The 24696-nt window shown below is 40.4% G+C and overlaps 1 protein-coding gene across 3 annotated transcripts in view; it reads right to left on the bottom strand.

Annotated features, from left to right (window-relative positions):
* LOC143354794 (neural cell adhesion molecule 2) overlaps positions 1 to 24696 on the bottom strand; it is a 472552-nt gene that overhangs the window by 81108 nt on the left and 366748 nt on the right. For all 3 annotated transcript variants that reach the window (XM_076789122.1, XM_076789121.1, XM_076789120.1), the window contains exons 3-4: positions 9632 to 9840; positions 5093 to 5209 (exon numbers count right to left, since the gene is read on the bottom strand). In XM_076789122.1, coding sequence (XP_076645237.1) covers positions 5093 to 5209; positions 9632 to 9840 — 326 coding nt within the window. The remainder of the gene's footprint in view (positions 1 to 5092; positions 5210 to 9631; positions 9841 to 24696) is intronic.

The following is a 24696-nucleotide window of genomic DNA, read 5'->3' on the forward strand; positions in this document are numbered from 1 at the left end:
AGAATATAATATAAATATGATAGGAGCCAGCTTGACACTACAAGTCAAGCAGTGTAGTATATTAGTGATAACGATGGCTGTGCCAATATTTTTATTCGCGATCGTGCAGCTTTTCGTTCGCAACTATTTTTTGCGCGATCGAACGATTTTCGCACGGACAAATGAAGATCGCTTGCGGTCGCGAAATGCGAAATGTACGAGGTCTCGCGGCTGGGTCGTTCTCTCTCTCTCTTCTTTTTTTTTTATTAGATTAATCAATTTAGAGGCTCCCGCCCGTGAATTCTACTTTAAGAGAGATACTGGAGCTCGTAATCTCGCGGCAGCTCCTTAAAAAAGAGGGAAGCGGACGCGGGAAGCTTTTTCGCATGCAAATCCGAAGAGATATAAGGTTACCGCCTTAAAACGCGCGGCTAATAAACTCGCCGACATGGCGGCCTCGAAGCTGAAGGAGACGAAGGAGGAGACGAGAGGACGATGCCGAAGAAACGAAAATTCGAGGAGCCTCGCGACAGGACAAGAGAGGGAGTGAAATAAAGGGGGGGAGAGAGAGAGGAAAATACTGCGAGCGAATGCACCGGGGACCTTTGTGCACTGAATCTTTACTTCGAAAGAGCAAACTGCCAATCTCGTCTCGCCGGGTGTCGCGTGTCAAAGAGCCTAACTTCATGGGAACGGGGACGATCGCGATAGCGGAGATGCGGGGCAGGCATTCGACGGAGAAGTACCGGGTTTGAAATATCTCAATCGTTCCTTAAAAAAGAGAGCTTTTGTTTCTTTCCTGTTGGTGGATGACGATATTGTACATAATTTGACTGCGGATCTTTATGAAAATTAAAATAAGTCTGAATTAATCTCACGATACATTAGCTGCATTGACATTCGTTTCTTTCCTTAATAACACTGGTTTGTACTTGATCCACTCATTCTTGTCATAAATGAATAAAATCCGCAGTCTAGTCATCAAGCATAAAATATAAACGTATCACAACAATTTCTGTTCTACATATTTTGTCTCGTTCTTCACAGTCCATGAAATATTACTCGCGTTCAAGAGAAGACGACATAACATAGCTAATCCTGATAGAATTTCCATTCAAACGTCGAATCCGCACGTTCGCAAATTCCGCGCGCAAAAAAGTGGGGATTCTAGCGTCAGCGAAGATATTCAAGAAAAATTGAAATTTCCGCAGGTATTTCCGCGGCGTCTGGTTATTTATATTCGACTGATAAATTTTCGCGGAACGAACGACATGCAGCGCGGGCTGCTGCCGGAGATCGCGACCGCTCGCGCGAGTATACGCGTGCCCGCCAGGAATTTCCCATCAGCGAAACAACCCCGGAAGTTGGTATCGCTTCGGGTGCGCGAAGTATGATTAAAATGAAAATTTAATAGTGCCGGATACGGTAAAGAAGATGAAGCACGCGGCTCCCCGTGTATCGTGGCCCGCATTCCCAGCCGCTGCGAGCTCGCGTTTATCTTGCGACGCCTCCTGCGTTCGCATCTCTTGCCCCCCACTTTTAAGCAAAAGCACCATACTGATTGATAAACAAACGAGAGATCATGACTGACGCGACTAAATAAATCTGCATCGAGTTGGATGCAAACATGCATCGCGTTGTTCCTCGAGAAGTAGTGTTACCGAAAGATGTTCGTGGGGATAGATTTTTCCTGGTTTGTGCCTTGATTGTGCTTGATTGGGCTTGATTGGACTTGGTTGTACTTGATCGTGCTGGATTACACTTGATTGTACTTGAATGTGCTTGACTGTGTTTGACTGTGTTTGACTGTGTTTGACTGTGTTTGACTGTGTTTGACTGTGTTTGACTATGTTTGACTATGTTTGACTATGCTTAACTGTGCTTGACTGTGCTTGACTGTGCTTGACTGTGCTTGACTGTGCTTGACTGTGCTTGACTGTGCTTGACTGTGCTTGACTGTGCTTGACCGTGATTGATTCTGCTTGACTTTAATTGATTGTACTTGAGTGCACTTGATTGTACTTTATAGTGCTTGATTGTGCTTAATTGTACTTGATGGTGCTTGATTGTACTTGATTGTACTTGATTGCAGTTAGTTGTGCTTGACTGTGCTTGATTACCCTTGATTGTACTTGAATGTGCTTGATTTTAATTGATTGTACTTGAGTGCACTTGAGTGTATTTGATTGTGCTTGATTGCGCTTGATTGTACTGGATTGCACTTGATTGCACTTAGTTGTACTTGATCGTGCTTGATTACACTTGATTGTACTTGAATGTGCTTGATTTTAATTGATTGCACTTGAGTGCACTTGTGTGCATTTGATTGTACTTGATTGTGCTTAGTAGAATGTTTTTTAACTTCCTATTTAAAAATATTTCCTTGTGGCTCCTGGTGTACAAAATTTGTTTGATTAGTGACCGTGTGTTACTTTATGGTTTTTCTGACTTTTCGGACTGTCACTTTTCTACAAATACTTTTGTAAATATTTATTGAGACAAGATTAGTTGGGATCTTTTGAGAAGTAATTATCGTATAATTTCCAACAATAAACAAACAGAAACTATAAACATTTCTATTTGATTTCACCTTCAGGAGACGTTTCTAAAAATTTCCGGCAGTATTTTGACCGAGCACTTTTTCCATCGATTTTATTTTCGTTTGAAAATATTTTTATTTGCTATCTCCGGGATTGGATTTTTTCGTGCCATATATAGAATGTTCAAACGTTTCCAAATGTTTGTATGCTGGGTTTCCCAAGTGTTTAAATAGTCAAGAAAATAGTATCCAATTCGACCGCACTTTCTTAAAGCTCGTAATTTCAAAGTTTCGTGCACTTCGGTCTCGGAACCATTTTTGCTTGGAATCCCTCAGAGCCAATTTTTGTAGTTTATCGTACACGCAAGAGTCTCAGCAGACCGATTACCTCTCGAGAAAGCGCGAACCCATAAGAACACTTGCGTTATGGAGGTCGCCCTTAAGGGTGCATAAATAGAAAGTGTTATTGAAAGAGAGAAGTATGTGGGTTCAATGTCTCGAGGTTGTTTTAAAAATCAATTGACTGTCTTCAATTTTTGATATTAGAATACGTAGCATTCAATTGAAAATGAGAGGTCGAGGTTGATTTTTAAATATTTTTTTAACTAGTTCTAACTATTTTTTAACTATTGAATACAGAAGCCTTTTTTTCTAAAATTCTAGCAAGGTTCGATATTTGTCTCGACTAAATAAACAACAGGCATCGATACAGACAACTATGTTTTATTTACATTTTTAAGGTTCAACAATCCTAAAGATACAAATGGCTGCAGTACCAGAAATTTCTGTCGCGCACTGTAAAAATTCAACGTGTTGCAACTAGAGGATAAAAAGTACCAACGAAAAAGCATAGTGTAATCCTCGTTTTCTCTCTTAATTTGCAAATTCAAAAACACATTTGTAATCTCGATTTCCTCTTATTTTCCATTTAATCAATTTAAAGCTACGAATGGTTACCGAACTATAAATACAACGAAATCTCTCAGCGAAAAATATATTTTTGAATCTCAATTTTCCCTTTTCATTTGGTTAATTGGAAAATATATTTTTTAATATCCGTTTTTCCTCATTTTTTAAAATTAATCTAACAACTCTGAATCGAATTGAAACAAAAAATCGATAAAAATTATAGGATAGGATAAAACGCGATCACTTTAAAATGAACGATATATAAAAAAAAAATTGATAAAGAAACCGTGATGATTAAAAAATCACGTTCTTTTTGGCACATACAGTAGAATAATGATTCTATTTGCGCTTTAATATTTAATTTCTCAAAAATATAAAAGTAGTCCGTGTTATTTGTGACATACGCTGATGCAATTCAATGGATGTATAATTAATTTAATCGGCTTGTTCCGAGTTATGTTGTTCTCGGGCATTGTTTGAAGAGCGTTGATAGCGGATGTAAAATTGTTGTGGAACATATTCCGGCGATCGATATTACGCGAGATGTAACAAGATAAAATTTTCGACTACAATTTGAATGTAAATTACTGTTTACGCTTAAATTGCTCTGAACACGGTGCGCCGCTGCATAAACATCCGCAGTATATTTATAATTTAATGAACTGAAGCTATCCAGCGCGTAATATTTTCTGCATAACGGCGCAGTGTCTTCGAGGGGAGAAATAATGTTTCGTTCAAGTACTGTTTGCGAATTTCTCCTGAGAAATTTAATTTTGCAACACAAACTGAAATTTTAACAGGAAAATTTCACCATTCCATTTCAGAAATTTCAGCGGATGAAATAATCATAGTTCTAAGAAATTTCAAGGCTATACGAACTTAGATGTATTTCTAATATTAATAGAGAATTTTACCAAACCACGAATTAAACAGTTAAAATTTCACCACTCCATTTCAGAAATTTCAGCGAATGAAATAATGATCGTTCTAAGAACTTTTAAGACTACAAATTTGCTATGAACGTATTTCTATTATTAATAGAGAATTCTAGAGAAAAAATTCACGATTGAAGTGGTTCGGTAGATCATTTTGGAAACGAGGGGTTACGATTGGAGAAAAATTCGTCAGAAAATCGAGTTCAATTCATTTCACCGATTCGAAAACTTGCCGTGGTGCAACAAAAGGAGCCCGAAAGGAAAGCATCGGAGACCAACAGAGCGAAGAGGTGTGAAAAATCCAGTCGTTCGCAACGATGGGACTCGAAAGCGATGGCCGCAAAAGGATTATGATGAAAAGAGAAAGAATATACGAAAATACAGGGAGGAATGGAAATCGTGGCTAAATATTAGGTCGCCCGGAAAGTTCGTGCCGTTTCCTGCGCAGTGTCTTTATTATCCTTTCATCCTAAGAAATAAAATCTCCTTCGGGAGCTGGCAGTCTTTCGAAAACGTTCCACGTACTCTATTCCGCTTAGCTTTCATTTTTCTAATCTTTCGATGGAAGGAAATGAAAGAGCAGGCGAACTAAATATACTTCAATCGTATCAAATCCAATTTCCAAAAGCGTTCTACCGTCTTCTCATACTTGAACCGTCTGATACACGGCATTAATTCATTGCGAATATATAATAATATAATGAGAACCGGTATAAAGTATAGTACTCACCTCCAGCAGCAACACAGGTGATATTAAGCGAAGCCCCCTCACTGTACGGGCCCAGGATATAGTGAGGAATATGCGACTTCTCGTCCTCGTCCAGTATGCTAAGCCGCTCCGGTGGTACTGAAATCATTTCACAACAATAAGGACCGTCCTCTTTTTACCCTTCGCGAAAGAGTACCATAATTTTCGCGAATAGTGGGAGGAGAGGGAGGGGTCGGTCGTGCGGCAGAGCGAATCAATTCGCAGGACGATGAATTACCATCGCCGGTGTGTCACCCGCCAGACACTTTGGCTGGTATTCTTATCTAGCTAGCCGTTACCGTCATCCCCCTAACTCCCTCTTCTCACCCCCTGCCAGCCACCCCCGCAGCACACTTAAGAACCCGCCGCCGCTTATGATATGCAAATTGTTTTCGTGCTAGACAAGCGGAATTGAAATGGACGACGGTGTTCGCCTCTTCGGCCTTGCGGACCGATTAAATCCTCCGCGAATGGAATTGATCGCGTCGATAGGGGACACGGTGATCCTTCCAACGGTCCAGCCACGATTTCGAGAGGATCTCCGATCTCGACGGCTTTCTCTTCTTTTCTGAGGGGAATTCGGAGATCCTGGACCACCGGGGCATTTTAAGCAATTGACCTTTCACCTGTGGCTCCTTCTCTGGGTCGCAGCCACGTGTCTCTCGGCACATCTTCGATAAAATCGAAGTGGTAGGCATAAAGTAAATTGTTAAAAATACTTCGATAGTATTCGAACGCTTAATTTCAGATTTTTAAACAAAGGGATAGTCAATAAAATACAGTGATTTCTCTATATATGACACTGGCAAGAGATCCGTGTTGTTGACATACAGGGTGGGGCATTTAAATGGGAACACCTAAATATCTCGGTTATTATTAGTGATACAAAAAATCTCCGCAGAATAAAGTTGTACTGTTTCAAGGGGCGAATTTGATGATGGTAAAAATTTTTTCTCAAGGTTATTTTTTTACAAGATTTCAAGGTCATCGATATTTTTCTAAATGGAATCATATATTTTTATTATCGTATACCGAGAATTCATTGTAAATTGAAATTGTTGGAGGCTCCAGGAAGTACTCGAACGCCAAATTTACGATTCTTGGGAAATCGTCGGCACTAAATTGTCGCAATTTCGTAAAGAGGAATCGTATGAAATTAAAACAGGACTCATTTATTGTCCCGAAGTGACCGACTATGATTTTCATTCTGCGCGACATCGGGCACGAATTCGTCCGGTATTTCCCCGTAAAAGCCTCCGCAATTTCGCCGATGATGGACCCGAAGATCCAACACTCCGGTGACTCTAACTTCAGAAGTTCTGGTGACTGCGATATCAAATTCGGATCGTTCTATTTCGACAGTTCCAGTTTTATATTCGTTCGGATCCAGTCGGAACAGAAGGTCCCGAAACGATCAGGATGGAACGACGCTCTGCGACCGGATCCTCGCGGACCAGAATTTCCTTATCGATATCGCTTGTGGATCGGCGACGTCGATCGCGTCGAGATTGCCATGCCGCTCGGAATTTCGTGTTTCCCGTGATCCAGCGACGACTTTCCAGATAAAACTGCTCTTAATCGTCGCTCGGCGAACCGTGGATCCGGGTCAAGAAGGCTGGGGGATCTCTGTTTGTTCAGGCTAATCGCGGAAAGCCTCGATCAACTCCGAGAAAATCAAAGGGTGCCGGATATCGAGGGCGAGACGAGGAAAACAAACGGGATAAATTGAGAGAACGAAAGAGAGAGAGAGAGAGAGAAAATAGGGGGAAAAGGAAGTGAAAATGGCGAACATAGCAGAGACGTCGAAGGAATTAGGAGGGAAAAAAATTAGCGAGAGTGTCGGGAACAAGAGGGGGGAGAAAATGGAGCGAGTGCCCGGAGGAAACACGAAAAAGAATCGCGGAGGCATACAGTCGGGGACAAAAATTTCAGACGAAAACGAGAAAAGCGATAAATTCCTCAACAACGAGAAGAAGAACACCCGGCCGTCGACCGAGTTATGTTTTTCTTTTTTCTTTTTCTAATTAGAACGATGTTTGCCTCGCGAAATATTTGCGGACGTAGTCGCGGCGGTTAATCCGCGCGCGGAACTCCACTCGGCCACGAATTTATAGGTATAACTGTATCTCCCAGCGACGAATAAATACGAGAATGTAGTCCGAGTTTAAAAGCGTAATTTGCCGAGGATTTTTTCCTTCGGCCAGCTGGGAAAATGTGTAATCGCCGAAAGAGGAGGAGGGGACACGGGAGAAATGGAAAACGCGAGAGGCTCCATCGTGCAATGGCGTAGAAGAGGACGGACAAGAATAAGAATCGGCGGTTTCTGGCGTTTCTGCTTTCTCCGATGTGTAGAATCTTTCGGTGGTTCTACTGTGTTTGCATAAAGACACGGAGGAATAACGGAGGAAGCGTACCGAGAGGAACGAGAACACGAGCTTTACTTGGGAATATTGGATATGTGTTTCGTCTATTATTGCTAGATGATTCTGCGAACTGTATTTCTTATGCTCCGTGCTGTATTTTTGGAAAGCCAGACGAATTCTGCAATTTCGAGACGTTTTTAAGTAGCAAGAACGCTGGAAGTTCCATTTAATTTAAATGGAATTTTATTTGACCGAAACTATACCGTCATATAGATAAACCATTCTATTATTATTAATATTATGTATTTCTTAGATCCGATTTTTTTCCCCAACAGCATCACAAGAGTTCCAGAATCTTGTGCCATTTTACAGAAGCAAGAACATTGGAAGGTCCATTTAATCTGAATTAAATTTTATTTGGCTGAACTGCTGTCTGATTGGAAATATCGAAGATTATTCAGCATCAAGTACCATTTTTAATCTGTGATCTGATTAATAAAGTATCTCCTATATCTGATATTTTCTTTCAAGGAAATCGAATATTCTTCAGCATGTACCATTTTTCTGAATCCAAAGCGCGGAAACATCCATTTAGAATGATGCTACCCATTTGCTCGATATTTCCAGCGTCTGATGTCATTTTTGAAAAGTGCCAAAGGTCTTGCAGCATCTTGTGAGATTTCTCTGAAGCCAAAGCGCGAAAAGATGCATTTAGAACGACGCTATCCGTTTATTCCATATCTCCAGCATCTTGTATGATTTTTTAAAAGTGCCGGAGACCCTGCAGCATCCATTTTTGAGAGTAAGAAGCCAGAAAAGATTAATTTATTTGGAATCGGAATATCTGATCGAGGAACCAGCGGATTCACCGGCGCCGTTAATAAGATAAATAAGAAATAAGCATATTTATCTTGGGAAAAGATAAGAAACGGGGAACGACGATGAGACTTGATGAAATGGAACGACGGCAGAACTCTGGAGGGAAGGAGGCTAGAATCGTGGAGAAAGGAGCAGTAAATTACTAAGTAAAGGCAAATTTAAAAATATTGCATTATCACGTCAAGGGAAAGTAATGGACGCAGTAGGTTCAAAGGATAGGAAACGGGAGGACGGAAAGATTAATGGAGAATGAAACAGACGGACACAAGGGACGAATGGAGTGGCACATTGAGTCGAGGATACAAGAAAAAAAAAAGGAAAGGATCAAAGGAAGTCCTGGTAAGAGGTCGAAAGAACCGTCCGGTAGGAACGGTCCGCTTCCTCGGTGAATAATTACTGCAGTCTTGATGATAATAACGTATACAAATTCATGAGCGTGCTTTAAACGCATGTAAATAAGTCCGCGAACTTTCGTCGAGATGCGTCGCGAAGTTTGCTTCGAAAAAAATTGCTGAATTGCTCCAAGATGCACTGAAAATTTCGAAACGAAGAACATAATGTAACCGTTATAGTAATCGTGTAGATGAATTCCGAACACTTCGATCGTCCCTTGAAGCACACGACACACTTCACGATTTTCTGTTCGTAGTTTCTTTGCAATTCTCCAAAAATGGACACGTTCAAAAACTTGGCCTTGGACACTTTTGTAAATTTATATATATTTGGTAAAAATATTTTGCATATGAAATACTAATTTAAACGTACTCGTAGAAATCTGTAGATTGATCAAAATATCTTTTATGCCTATTAACGGCCTATGCAAATATTTCGCGTATGAAATACTAATTTAAACGTACTCGTAGAAATCTGTAGATTAATCAAAATATTTTTGAAGCCTAGTTTAACGAGCGTGTTATACGAAGACACTGCGTCGTTGGTAGGTAAAATGTCAAGCACGAAAGCGTAAAGTATAAAAATCCACAGTGTAATTAGGGGTTGGTTTAATCGTTCTGCAGGGGGTGGTTTTCGAGCAGAATGAAAAATGGCGGGGAGGGGGGAGAAGGGGGCCAATGGTGGATCGATGAAAAATCAGATGAACACTTACTGATCACTGTAATCGTTGGTAGGTAAAATGTCAAGCACGAAAGCGTAAAGTATAAAAATCCACAGTGTAATTACGGGGTTGGTTTAATCGTTCTGCAGGGGGTGGCTTTCGAGCAGAATGAAAAATGGCGAGGGGGCCAATGGGGGATCGATGAAAAATCAGATGAACACTTACTGATCACTGTGAGATTGACTTTGCTGTTCCTGGTCGGCGACTGCTTGAAATCGACCCGGCATCTGTAAACGGCTGCGTCGCTCTCATAGACGTTGCCGAGGGTGAGTTTCGCCGGTTGGTCGTTGTATCTGAAGAAGGCACGATTGTCGAGGCTGATATTCTGCCAGTGTTTTCCCTGTTCCACGTTGGTTTGTCCTCTCGAGTCGAAACTGCAAACATTCGGGCGGCCGTGTATAGGCAGCGGGACACAGAGTTCGAGGAACAAGATGCAAACGCTTTTCGTTAGCCATGCCGGAATAACTAATGCCGGCTCGGTTTGCTCGCGAGCAAATTGTTTCCCGCGTTTCACTAGGACCACACACAACCTCATAAACCGGTACAAGAAACACAACACGACGTCGACGCCGATTTATACCGATCTCGAACCGATCAATACCGAACCTACCATCACCTGTCGATCATTCGGTTCTGAACTCATTAGTTTACAATTATTCAACTTGTCTGGATATTATTATCAACGTAAATATAAAATGATTCCCTCCATTTTGGAGTTCATAATTTGTTTGTAAAACTTTTAAAAGAGCGGAGGATGTTGACTCGCAATATGGCTGCCATAAATGGCGACCAAGCCTGCGAGAGATCGCCCATTGAATTTTAATCATTTATTTGAGAGCTCACTTCTTTGAAGTATGCTCATAACACTCTGGAAAATGCAAGTACCGAATCACAAAAATTATTGAAGAGTCCCCGGTATCATAGAGGTTGAATTTTCAATTTAGATAAATTCCTCTAATTTTGTAGATTTTTTTGTAGTTGCTGCGTGCCACTCAAAGCGTCGACGAAGCACGGAATTCGTATTTGAAATTAAATGTCCGGCAAGATTTATTCGAGGCAGTTTCCAAAGATTTTAAACAGTGCACGGCAACATTGTGCCGCCGAATAAACGAGAAAAGGAAAGAAATTCGTTCCGCCGTACATTTCACCGAGCCAAACCAGTTGCAGGGCTTTCTCCCGGTTTTCTTCTGTAACGCGAAGTACGAAGGTTCCATATTTAAGAATACCTCGGCCGAGACCCGGCGGATTCACACTATGTAACATTGCGCGAGCAAAGAAAGATTTCAGCGTAATTATACGACGTTCGTCACCGCCGGATTATCTTTAGAAAGGCGAAGAGAGCTTTTCAGCAAATAATTTCGCGAGTCTGAATCGTTTTAATTGCGACTTTTCGGTTTTCTGTGCTTCCCGTTTCGGACGCTGAACGTACTCAAATCATGCTCGACGGCCTAACGCTATTGTTTCACTAACTTGTAGCTTTGTTCCCATAAAGTTGCGTTTATTTCACTAGTGGTAGAAACACAGAGAAATCTTGATACTATAAGAAAATTATGTCGAATTCACTGGAAAGTACTGTTCACTTTTCGAAGCGAAACCTTTTATAGTTTTGTGGAAATAGGAGAAAAATGATTATTATACTAATTTTTGTACTAAACGTGCATTGCATAGGATGAGAATTTTTTAAAATTCTGAAATTTATTAGTCCATGCGATACAGAAAACACGTTTAAACGTGAAAGGATCTACGTTAATAAAAATTTATATTATTGAAGATGTAGAATTTTAACTGCATTAAATGTTACGAGAAGCTGATAATGAGAGGCTGAAATATTTATAGGGTAATAAAATGGTAAATATGATTAATCTTGGACACGGTCTGCGAGATTGTAAAGGGCCCGGAGGTAAGCGTAATATTTAATTAGAGTCTCTTGAAATCGATCTATAAATCTCCATGTTTTCACGAATGCCGGTCGTTTACTCGTAATTCCTCTGGTAAGTGCATGTTACTCTGATTTATTCGTGACCAGGCACACTCAGTCATCGACGGCAGCTAAGCTGGCGATCGTGATACATCATAAATCATTCTAAGATTAATAGACCGATTAACTGGTCGTAACGTCGAAGTAAATGACTAATAAAAGAGCGGATAAGGAAACTCGGTGCCTTGTTCGAATTAATATTGCATTAAACACGTTTGATCGTAGATGGTGTAATTAATGAATGCCGGTGGGAGCAACAAAATTCGTTCACCTTTTTTGTGCTGATATCGATAACGAGAAACAGGTGAAATTATACCGTGCTTTTATTTACCATTAAAACGATAGCCAATCTGTACATGACGAACGCTTTGATAGATGCGGCTTATGGGAATCTTTCAAACATTATGAAATAGAAACTTTAACGATGCATCATTTTTTGGTTTTTTGTGGTCGATCAGGAAATGCAATTTTATTCAATTCTTTTCTCATTTGATTTGACAGGAAACAAAGTCTATTAAAATTGCGATATGTGAATTGTTAGGTTTTTTATCATTAGACTGCGGATTTTTATGCATTTTTGAAGAAATTTTCAAAATGAAGTATAAGACAATAAAAGATTCGAAAAATCTATGAACATTGGTATGTTATTGTCCATGTATAAAAATTGTTGAGGGACGAAATTAATTGTTATCTAATTTCTGCTTCCCGCAATCAATGTAAAACATTTTTATTTTGCCTAAAGATCCGCAGTCCAGTTATCATTTTAATATTAAATTGAGGTTGAAGTAGTTCAATTATTCACGGCAGAAGTATCTAATTAATTATTGAGTTGACTGCAGTGTTTAACACATGCAATTTTATTAAATGTGATACTGTTTATGGATGTAGATGAAAGTTGATTACTCGACTACGAATCTTTCTGCAAAATGAAAATTTTCTTCATCGATCGCAACGAGCAGAAGTCAGATAACAATGTCTTCCTTTCTTTAATCATTTTCGCGAGTTGAAAATAGTGTACAGATATTCCTAAACTCGTCTAACTTGTCTTACATTTTGATATCAACTGTATAAAATCCACAGTCTATCGATTAACCCGTCTTACCACGTTTCCAATGCTCTAAGGTAAAATTCGAAAAATATGAATCGAGTTCCAGCGATTGCGGAATTTCTTTGAGCTCGCTGTAAAGGCCGAATAAAATGTCTAGTACTTGCGATCTCAATTATTATCCAATTAGACGCCCCCGGGTTTCGTGGGAAAGACATACGCTGACAATTCCGTTAAGAAGATTACCAATCTCGAAGCGAGGGTTTCGGAATTCCGGGGGAATCATGCAGAAAGGCTGGCATATTCGCGCAGATACGCGGAAGTGCACGTCGAAGTGTCTTTTCGGAATCAGGACGAGGCGTGGGTGGAGGAAATGCAAGCGAAACTTTCATATTGCCTCCGCTAAACTCATGCGGAACGATCAATCGGGGAAAACACGTCCGGTTATCAAGGAAAAGCGGAGAGACAGTGCAAGGAAACGTGGGGAGGGAGAGAGCGAGAGAGAGAGAGGAGAGAGACAGCTGAGAAGAGAGATAAAGAGATGCGAGGGAGGAAGAGAGAGAGTCACGCGAGATTCCCGAGCCACTTTACCGTCTAATATCTGGCTTTTACGCGACGGTACTTTTATTACCGGGGCCCGTTGGTTGCGCCGGCAACAGGATCTAACTAAATTTATGGCGTATCGATGGCGCGAGAGCTTTCTTAAAGAGATCAAAGCGCCATCTACCTCTGAAGAAATTTTCTCCCAACGAGTTATTTACATTTTCTTGCTCTATCCTGCCTCCAGCCCTTCGCCTCCCTGCCAGAGACGCTATAAATACAGCGATTGAATCTTCCACGGGACGACGGCTCCCTTTTACGAGCGATTATCGATCACGCGACCGGCAATGTTTATGCGAATTCACTGTTCACCGTAATTTATGCGGCGTCTATCTCCAGCTCTGGCCAAGCTCTGACGTTTAATCCCAGCTCTCACGTAAGAATAAAAAGCTTTCTACTTTTTAACTCTCATATTCGATCTATAAGCGATCTTCATGCGTCATATTCATATTCATATTCAATTTCACGGAACCCCCAAAAAGTTCTATCGATTGGAAGATTGCTTGTACCAAAAATTTGCAGTCCTCTCATTTTATATTTTACGTACGATAATTGATAGATTGGCCACCGAACCGTCAATAAATAAAATCGTACAAAATCAGAGCAATTCCTTTAATCCTTTGCAGCACGTTTTATGTAAAATTGAATATAGAAAGTAAACTTTGGTATAGAGTTTTTATATTTCTCAAATAAATTGCAACTACAGTTAATCTTCTCGATACATGTCAACAACACGGGTCTTGCCAGCGTCGTGTATCGCCCAGGAGACATACCCGAGCCGTGTTATGGTTCTCGGCGACCGAGGTCATTCGAGTATACCTCGCGACGTTTATCATCCAGACCTTGGCGACATATGTAGAGAAAACACTGTATTGTCAATGCTCGAATACATGAATAACCTCCACCTGGAAGGCCAATAAATTCAAGTATGTGAAACGCGAGTCTCCTAATAATAAATTCCAACAAACAGTAAAACCGCGAAAAAGTTTCAATTATTCCCAGCTATTTTAAAATTGACAACATACTAAATACAATTCCCACGCAATTGTACGCAATTCTAGGAATCGCAAAACAATTTACACTTTGCAAACACAGTTCGCAATGACGATCACTTCGATTTCACAGCCAAAATAGGAGTACAGAGACAGTGAATTGCAATATCCGCCATAATTTCGCGTGTTGGCTGTTATTGACGACGTAACGCGGCGAGGGAAATTCTGCAACCCCTAATAATTAACCGCAACCGTTTTTCTTATCTCTCGCATACGGTTGTCTCGCGAGGCGCGACATTTCCCGCGAGCATTCCGCGCCGAGCTGCGCAATCAACGTGCTACCATATTCTGTCGGCGTTATTATAGCCAGCTATTTGTTACCGGGCCGGTTATCACGGGATTTTTTTCAAAATGTTTACGAGCGCTAACGCGCCACCGTGCGTTACGCTCTCGTTCCCGGAATGCGCTGCCATTTTCCCTTTATCCGCCTCATTGCGAATCCCTTTCATGCCATTCAGTTTTTGTAAACGGGGCCAAATGATGGCACGCTAACCACCTGCATCTCTAAAATGAAAATATCCTTGCGATGCCGCTGATGCGACCGTCCACTGAGATTGAACGCTCGTTCTTCAGTACTCGAGTAATCTGGCAAGTTTCGCGTGTATGTGGACGTGCGAACGAAAATAGTAATGTTAGGCGTGCAAACTCATTCGTGGCTCGTCTAATCATTTGCAGTTGCATTTCTAATGTAAGTCTTCCAATCATACCGAAAGTGCATTAATTATTTGCGAGATGAAATAAATGTATATTTCTTGTAAATGTAAATATATATTTTAGTTGTTTCTGGACAATTAGTAACTTGAGAATATACTTAATAAAATTAATAAAATAAAATAAACGAATGAATAATAGAATGAATAAAATAAATTTGGTAGACTGAATGTAATCTTGCAAAAATTAATTTTTAGCTCAATTAAAAAAAATCCTGTCGCTCTTGTTTGTACCAGAGTGACAGAGCAGTCAAGTATTAAAACAATTTTCTTCTGTACTCTGCTTTTTTAACACTAGGTTTACGGAGCACTAAGAATGACTATTTTACTATATAAAAATAACATAAATGTATCGATCAAAGTTTGTAGCAATTTTTTAAATAATATATACCCAAAGAAATAAATTTGTTAAATAATTGCTCATGGATGCATTTTTACAATCTGAATATTCGCAATTTAAAAATATTAGAATCCGTCATTTTGGCGGGTCCCGTAAATCTAGTGTTGATCAAATTCTCCCAATAATTTTCTGAAGAGTACGACAAAAGTCTGGACATTTTTAGACCGCAATTTGGAGAGTGCGAAGCGAGTGGATTGGAGGAAGACTTCCGGAAAGGGATTTCGGAGAAACTGGCCCGAAGTGGTTTAATCAACAAACAACGGGTCTCGGCGATTAAACTCGAGTCAGGATAAACATTCGCGCCCGTTAATCCCATCGAATCGCCGTTCATAATGAAGTTACACCGTTTGCCTGGGAAACCAGCAGGATTATCAATCCGGTAAAATGAACCGTGCCTGGACCGAGGCTCGAGCTTTGATTTTTCCGGGGGTTGGCCGCTCGGCCACATCGTTTCGCCCCGAGAGATCGATCCCACGGCCTGATTTCGTCGTGCAAACCAATTATTTCGCTGTTACGCGCTAAAGTTCACGGTTAATTAGATCCCGGCCGGCAAACGGCCGCTTTGAACAACCGAAATCACGCGTACGACAAACGGGTGCCGACCGGAAGTCGACTCTGCAACCCGTTCAACGTTCGCCATATCTTTGCCGTTTCTGTCAAACGGAACACGCGAACACCAACCACCTGATCTGGAGATTGCACGAAGTGCTCAGTGCGTGCAGATTTTAGCTTTTCGATTTTTATTTCGGTAAATATCAGGCGCAATCGATCAATGACTTTATTTTGGATCCACAATTTTCATCCAGCAAAGTGACGATTTAGTAATCATTTGCAAGATGGAGTACAGTGAAGTGGCCCCTCGCGGGGTATACACCGCGGTAGTGGGGATGATTCTGCGACGTTTATCATCCTGACCTTGACGACTTATATGGAGAAATCACTGTAAATCCACGTAATGAATTACTTTGATTTTATGGCGTGTCAGAGGTGAGGTGAGTTTCGCAGTGTGATTGTTAAGAAATTTCACTGCTTGTTCTGGAAATTGTTCGAATTGCTTGTGAGTACTGCAAGTACTATATTTCAATACTGCGAGAGCTGAAAGATTCGAACCACCTGTCGATTTTTAGGGAAATTATTTTACAAAATTTCTGTAAGAAATCGTCCCCTGATTTAGCAAGTTAATTATTAAAATTGATAGAATGTTTACTGGGGACATTTATTTCTGGTTCTTACCTTTTCGAATTTAACTTGAGTCTCGTGCATGTCAAATATTGAAGCTTGTCTTAGTATTCGTTCTTTTTTCAGAAATTGCAAACTACATATTTAGTATGAACGGACATTGTTATTGTATTCACTTGTATTATAATTGTATTCTTCTTGTTTTATTTCTGTATTCTATATTATTGTACCCACTTATATTATTCCTAAGCTAAATAAACGCAGAAGGGTTTCAAATGCTTAATAAAAACAAAAAAAGTCTCGTATATTCCTCGGAGTGAAAATTCCCTCTTTTGTGTTGCGAGATGTATTTCTTTAAAACGTGACGTTACAAATGAAACGTAATTTGTTGATTTCAAGTGTAGCACAAAAATGGGCGGATTATTCGCCGAATTTTTGATGCTGTCATATTTTATGGTACCGTTGGTATCACAAATTATGGTATTTGTAATCGAGGGATTGGTGATGCGTCTAGGCGTTAAGATTAATTTATGGGTATTTGAAGGCAACAATTTTTGTTCCCGGTGCTTTTCACAGCGCTGAGCAATCGGGAGTCGTAAATTCGCGGATGTAATACTGCAGCCAAGTTACTTATGCACCGCGAGAAATACTGCCGCGTTCATAATTTCAACGTGGGATACCTTTAAGCTCGGTGCAATTCATATATCAGCTTGCGGGACAGAGAAACTGCCTGTGGCGGCGGTACAGGGGAAGAAAACGGCCCAATTGGAACTATACAATTAGACCAAGGAGTGCGCGCTCATTTTTCTCAAGTAGCATTGTAGCATGCACATCAGGAAGTAATTTGTCCCTCGGCGTGCTTAATATATTGTCCCCAGAAGCAGATAAAAATTCGTAATACAGGCAATTCTACGATGTAAATCGTACAAAAAGCAATTTTCATTTCTTCGATCATCGTTGTTAATAATACCCGTCCTTTTTCTGCATATATTCTTAATAATGATATCATTGTTACTGTCCATACTTATCAGACAGACTAACACGATTTGTATCGAATTTTTCTAAAAAAATAAATTTGTCCCACGGGGATTGCTATCGGCAATAAGAATTCAAGGTCGCTAAATAAATTAATTTATTCAGGCGCACAGTACGGCAAAAATCAAATAAACTCTCAACAAAAACGCTCGCCCAGCGTGTTCACAAGAGAACCTGAGCCTTTGATCAGCACCGGCAGTATATTAAAAATGAAAAACACAATCGAGAGACACCAATAAAGCTGTTCTCGAAGCTCGCTCGACAAGAGGAGCTTTAAAAATGTACTCTGTTCCTCTGCGATGGCGCTAGATCGCGATTCAACCACACGAAAAAGTATCACAGGCGGCCCCTAACCACCGAAAGGCAGCTCTAAACCACGAAGCGGCGTATGAAGAGATCACTAAAATGCTTAAGACACCCAGAGCCTCGTTGCAAACAACTCCGAAGCTTTCATCCCCGTGCTTTCTCCGCGGAGGAAGGGAAATAAAAACGCGGGCAGAAGAGATATAAGACATCTCTTTATTCTTTTCGTACATAACCAGGGGAGGGAGGGGGGAGGTTGTGCTCCAGGAGGTGGCATGAAAACACCGTCTGTGGGCTCGGAGGAAAATAAACTCGACTCCCGGAAACCTTGAGTTCTCGGTTTTAACACTAGGTTTACGGAGCACTAAAAATGACTATTTTACATAACTTTATAAAAATAACACGAATGAATCTATGAAAGTTTGTAGCAATTTTTTAAATAATATATACTCAAAGAAATCAATTTGTTAAATAATTGCTCATGGATGTATTTTTACAATCTCAGTATTCGCAATTCAAAAATATTAGAATCCGTCATTTTGACGGGTCCCGTAAACCTAGTGTTAATAAAACAGCGGATTGTAAAGTCCTGCCGCGTCGTGACGGACGTATTATACTTATGTACATGAACGCGCGGCAATATCGCGACCATAATTTCCCGGGTCGCGATTCGATGATCAGGGGGTTGCACGGGGTGAGAGTGGGCGTTTTATGGACGTTTCACCCCCGTACGCCCCTTGGCTGACAGTTCGCGAAATTTCTATCTTAAGGAAACCTTATATTTTTCTATGGTTCTGTTGCAATCTTATGTATTTTTTCCATAATGTTAGAAATAAATTCGTCAATTGGTCAAACTTACGGGCGGCGCGCCTAGTTAGCGATCTGAAAAGAACGCGATCTTTAGGAATTTTTTCTGAGGAAATTAATGGTTGTTTTTTATATAACGAGTAGGTTATTTAACAGCACAAATGTTGTGCAGTTTATAGTATCTTTTCGTAGGAAAATCTCAAAAATTGGCTGAGTGGCAGCCACATTCCCAGAAGTCGTTTTGAAGAATCCAGACGTAATACAGTTTCTGGGATTGTTGTTTATTACTCGGGAATTTTTCAGGGTATCGTTACAAAAAAATTACTACACTACTACATATTTTCCTAAAAATTCTTAAAGATCACGTTCGATCAAGTCTACAGTTTTCAAGATTTGAAGTTATGGAGATTAAGAGGTTGTGAGCTGCTTGTGTTCCAAATTTTATTTTGAGGGATTCTAGAAGCTGTAGAGGTTCTGGAATACTTCAGTTTCTACGTTTGGGGTTCGAAGGCTTTGCCGATCCATAGATCCAATTTCCCAAGGATTCTTAGAGACCGGGGAACCAAATCTGGTCGGATCTACCGTTTCCAAGAACAATAAATTTAAAGTTCTAGCGATTTCTACATTCGAAATCAAAACCTCGCGGAAGCAGCGGCTCGAGAACTCGAAATCCGGCAGGATTCACGGTCGTTCAGTTCCACACCGTCGAATTTACACGATCCAGACCTCTCCGGCGCTCTTATAAATCTTTCCCGAGACCCGGTGTCCCGTAATTCCCGTTCTAATTTATATTTCTATATATCTCAATACAAAAAGAACCGGCCGCATTACTCTCACTTTGCCATTTCAACGCGGAACAAACTGACTGCGCCACGGCTTCTGTATTACACATTGTCCGCGGCGACACTGAATCATATTGTCCCGTAGATTGTACAACGTCACGTGTATCCGCGAGTTGGTTTACTGTTACTAATAAATCCATTCATTTGACAACTGCGTTGTCGTTGACCTGCTCTCCCCTTTATACGATACGATTCGCATACGTTCCAATCGTTCTTAAATGAATGTTGCATTCTTTTTCGCCTTCGTTCGATCCTCGTCACAAGACTGCGGATTTTATGCATTCGCGATGAAAATGAGTTGGTGCAATTTAAAACAGTCTAAAGATATAAAACAAGTTCAACAACGTCGATATATTATTGTTAACATATTATAATTATCGATGAGGGAAATAAATGTTTACCTCGCTCCTGTATCTTGTGACCAATGTAATATACCTGACAGTATAAGCAGGCAAACAGAAAATTCGCTTGAGTCATTTTAATCCTGAGTAGCTAATTTATCGCAAAAATGGCGATCATACGTGCTTCAACTAAAAAATTTATCCGCTTCGATTGATATCTTTGCTGTGAAACAAAACAACTTCAATTGTATTTGGATTTTCAGGTTGCTTAGTTGGCAAGAGTGTACAGGTTTAAAATAATACAACAATATTTTTAAATTCTTGCAATGTTTTCACTATTTCGAAAGTGTCTCGGTTTCTCAATTTCGGTACAAACGCAAAAATCCATACAGTTCTGAAAGTTTGAAATCAGCGGTCCAAAGAATTAAAAATTCATGCACACCATTGTGTTCTCTTTTTATTTAAGAGGTTGGTTATCAATTGCCAAGAACCGAAAGTTACAATTTATCACAGCTCGTTCCTCGTTCCTTTCTAAAGATCGCAATGAAACACGGTTCACTGAATCGGGCCGCACTAAAAATCAATTTCTAACCAAGATCGAAGATTACTGTCACCTCACGCATGACCGAGATCAGATGTAACGCTTCGACTGTATGACGTCACGCGTTTGTTCCGTTCGCTCCCAAACGAACGTTGTATTTTTCTTTCAGGCCCCGCTCGACCCCGTATAATCAAAATCTCGTATTTGCTTGGCAGTATTATTACAACGAAATCGATCGGTGTCCTCTCTCTCTCCTCGGGGCTCAAAGCGGTTAATATCAATCCGGGTGAACCGGCGCGGCGTCGGCGTCGGCGGCCGCGATGAAACTCTCCGCGCAAATATTTACCGATCCGGAGTGATCGAAAAACTAGCTCGCCCCCGAAATCCCCGGTCAAACCGGGAGAAAATCTCGGCTACAAGGGATGGAGAGGGGGAAGGGATCGAAACGATCTACGGGCGATCGGATCGAGCGATTCACGATTATACGCCGTGTCTGGGCAGGTGTTCCACGCCTTTTTCTCTTTGCACGGTAGCAGGGAACGCCGCGGGCACCGAGAGGCTTGTGGCGACCCGGGAACCGGTCTTCGAGGACGTCCCTGGACTTATGCTTCGTGTCGACTTGATGATTTCACTCCTGACAATTTCATTCGTTCCCTATTATGTCCAGTTTCGACTGCCGGCTGGTTATTATCTTACTTTTTTTTTTTTGACGATGATTAGCCGGCGATTAATTCGATCTCAGCATAAGGAGAAAAGGTAACGACAAATGGCTCCGGTGACATTAACATTGTTTCTACTGTGGTTTCATGTATACCATTCTGACTTATTTTTTTGAAGGTAGAATCGTCAACTTTTCGGTTGTACCGTCAGCTTTCCTGTATATTCAAAGAATTATTCAAAGATTTATCGCATAATTTCCCTTTAACACGTTGACTGCCATGTCACCCATACGTGGGTGACGGAATTATTTGTCCAGGTTTTAAAATGAATTTTTACGTTAATATATTCATTGTACCAGATTAGACTTCATTTGATTTAATTTTTTTCAATTTTTATTTCCTTAAATAACTTACTTTGATTTTATGGAATTTTTGAGGTTTATAGTTTGTTTGGCAGTCAATGTGTTAATGCATCATTGCAGTCTCAATAAATTTTTATATAAAATTTTAAAAGGTATCTTCTACAAGTGTATTAGGTAGGTTAACAAGTTCGTTTGCATAATTTACCTTTACCATCCATGAGTCGTCGTTAGACTTTTAATTACAAAAGAAAATCTACATCGTTTCGACAGATCTCGTTGATTTCAATGAGATCTCTGTTTATATGGAACTGTATGCTTTCATTTATGTAGATGTGTAGCCTATTCCATAACGAATTCATTAGCCTGATATGTCGGTCTTTCAAAGTCATTCATGTTTGAGAATTATCTTTGAACATGGACATAATGATTTACTCTATCCCAACACGATAATTCCACCCTCTAGCAGATAGCGTTCCGGGGAATAGCATTGCTTCAAGACTGTTTCAATGTTTTCGTGCGGAATATTACAAAAGGAGCTCAGCAAGAAGACCTATCATTCCTGGTTACATGAAGCTTGATATCAGACATGACAGCCACCTAGGAATAAATTAAATCCTTGTGCCAGGTGCAGTAGTCCCAAAAAATTGTAAACGAGAACACGAGTGGATGTCTGAAACTAGTTCCGGCACGTAAAACTGGTATAATTCTCAAGAGCTGCATCACGTGGACACGTAGCATAATGCCACGGATCGTTCGAGATCGTCAGAGGTTCTGACATCGTGTGAACGGGTTTCCTTCGTTCTACTTTCTTTGGAATTTTCCCGACTGAGTGGATTTGCGACGCGAATCGACGACGTTTTAACGTGTTACCGGCGAAAACGTGTCGCAGTGTTTCTTTTCTATACGACCGCCTTTCAGACTGCAAATTCGACGTAAAACTTTGCATAAAAAATAAGACATAATCATTCTAAAATTCGGAACGTCGTCGATTTAATTTTAATGAAATACGGATCCACGATTTTTACTTAAAATCGTGGCGATTATTCGCAAACAGAAATATAGGAATAAAACCGAAGATAGATTATTAACCCTTTGCACTCGGCGCTATATTCATTCTAAAACTAAATTTTTCTTCCGTCTTGGAATATTTTCATTTTATTCATACGAAACTGATCCGATTTCCACCACGATTTATTTAAATGTTTAGTGATCTGTTAAATACAAATTTTGTAATGTAACAAATATTTTGTAAAATTTCTCGTCATTTCTTTGAAATAATGCCACAATAATTTCTAGTGGTGCTTCAGAGTCACCACTCGAGTGGAAAGGGTTAACATCTTTATGGAAAAGAAACATTGTAGCAAGAGAGAGCAGAAAATCTTTTCTTCTTTTCACACTGAGTTTACGGAGCACCAAAAGTGGCCATTCGAACCAAAAGTAATTTTTGTAACAATATGTCCCCAAAGAAATAAATTTGTTGAATAATTCCTCGCGGATGCATCTTTACGATCTCAACAATAGCAAATTAGAAACATTAGAACGCTTCTCGTAAACCTGGTCATCATGATTTCACAAAGCTGATATAATACACTGCTATCCTCGAATATTTGTTATCTGTTCGTTGCTTTAAACTTCGCTCCCTCGTGTTCGCCACGAACGCACGAAACGCGCAGTCTACTTATTAAAAAGCCCGCGTACGGTAGTCGGCGTTTCAATTATCTTTTCATCGAATTTCACAGCGTTTCTGAAAGAAGTAAAAAACTGAATCCGCCAATTAGTTATTGAAAACACCGGTGAACGAAGCACGGTAAAACGCGAGCACCGTCGAACGTTAACTTTTATTCCGTTGTTAAGCCGATGGCGGAGCGTCGCTGGAAGAAAATACGTTTCCGTTTAATCTTCGTCCAGGCTGCGAGGAACGTGGGTTCCCATTAAAATTCGTAGTCTACTTACAACACACGTTCGACAGTGTAATTAGCAAAATATAGTAAGACCGTGGAGCGTGGATAATGAAATACAAACAGAGAGAACGAGCAACATGAGAAGAGAGAGAGAGAGAGAAATAGAAAGAGGGGAGGGGGGAGCGAACTGGCAACATTTCAGACGTAAAATTCGCTCGGCGGAAATGAATTTATGGGAAGAATGCCGCGAGAAAGTGGATTGCCCGCAATGCAGCATTTATCCGGAGAATTTCAAAGTGGCTCCCTTAACGCGACGAAAGGCCGAAAACTATTCCGATTGCTCTTGGAACCGATGAAAGATCGCGCGATTCACCGTTGTGGTCCAGGGTCGCCGAGCTGTCTTTTATTCCTCGGGCACACCGGGCCCTACCAGTTTCACTTTCTGAAAATGTTTGCCCACGGTAAATATCATTCGCCACGCCTTAGGTATACTCGGAAAACTGGAGCATCCTGCATCACGGTTACCGTGTACCCCTCAAACGGTCAAAGTATTCTACCGGATACATCTCTCTGCGGTCGCGCTCCGAAACAACGCGGTTCTTCTTCGTTCCAGATACCGGTCTGGATTGTGGTCTGCATTTTTTACGAGACATTTTTGGACTGCACTCTTTCGCCTCGTTTCAATCTTTGTACCTCCTTGAATGTCCTTGCAAAGAGGTTCATCAGAATTTAACATATTCACAGAGTTGTACTGGGGACAAGTTGTACTGGCGCACGCGTAGTGATAGGACGCAGTAGAATAATTGTTTAATTTTTCATTTCTTGAGAGAAATTTTCGGTCCGAAATTTTTTAGCTGATTCCATTCTTTGCAGTCTTTAGATCATTCTTGCCACACGATTTTCAAAAGTTTTAAGTATTAACAAAGTTATGATAAGGGACAAATGCGTGTCCGGCACACGCGTGCGTGATAGGATGCAATAGAATAACTATTTAATTTTTCATTTTTTGAAATAGATTTGTGGTCCGAAATTTTTTGGTTGATTTCAATCTTTGGAGTGTTTGGAATATTCTTGCCGAACGAGTTATTAAAATTCGAAGTATTTACAGAGTTATACTCGTGGCATGCGTAGTGAGCGCGATAGGATGCAATAGAATAACTATTTAATTTTTTATTCTTTGAAAGAGATTTTTGGTCCGAAATTTTTTAGTCGATTTCAATCTTTGCAGTCTTTAGTCCATTCTTGCCAAACGATTTTTACAAGTTATAAGTATTAACAAAGTTATGGTGAAAACAGTCATGGGCTGAAATACAATGCAGTGAAACGGTGTAATATCCTTCTCGATACAGATCCGTATTTTTTAATCGGGATTTTCGGTCTCGATTGCTTCGCAACACATGCATAAATGTAGCCTACGAACGTTCATGCAAATTTCCATGTACTTCGTGTGAAGAAAATTCAAGGAACAGCAACAT

This window comes from Halictus rubicundus, chromosome 6 (genome assembly GCF_050948215.1).
Source record: "Halictus rubicundus isolate RS-2024b chromosome 6, iyHalRubi1_principal, whole genome shotgun sequence".
NCBI classification, from domain to species: Eukaryota; Metazoa; Arthropoda; class Insecta; order Hymenoptera; family Halictidae; genus Halictus; species Halictus rubicundus.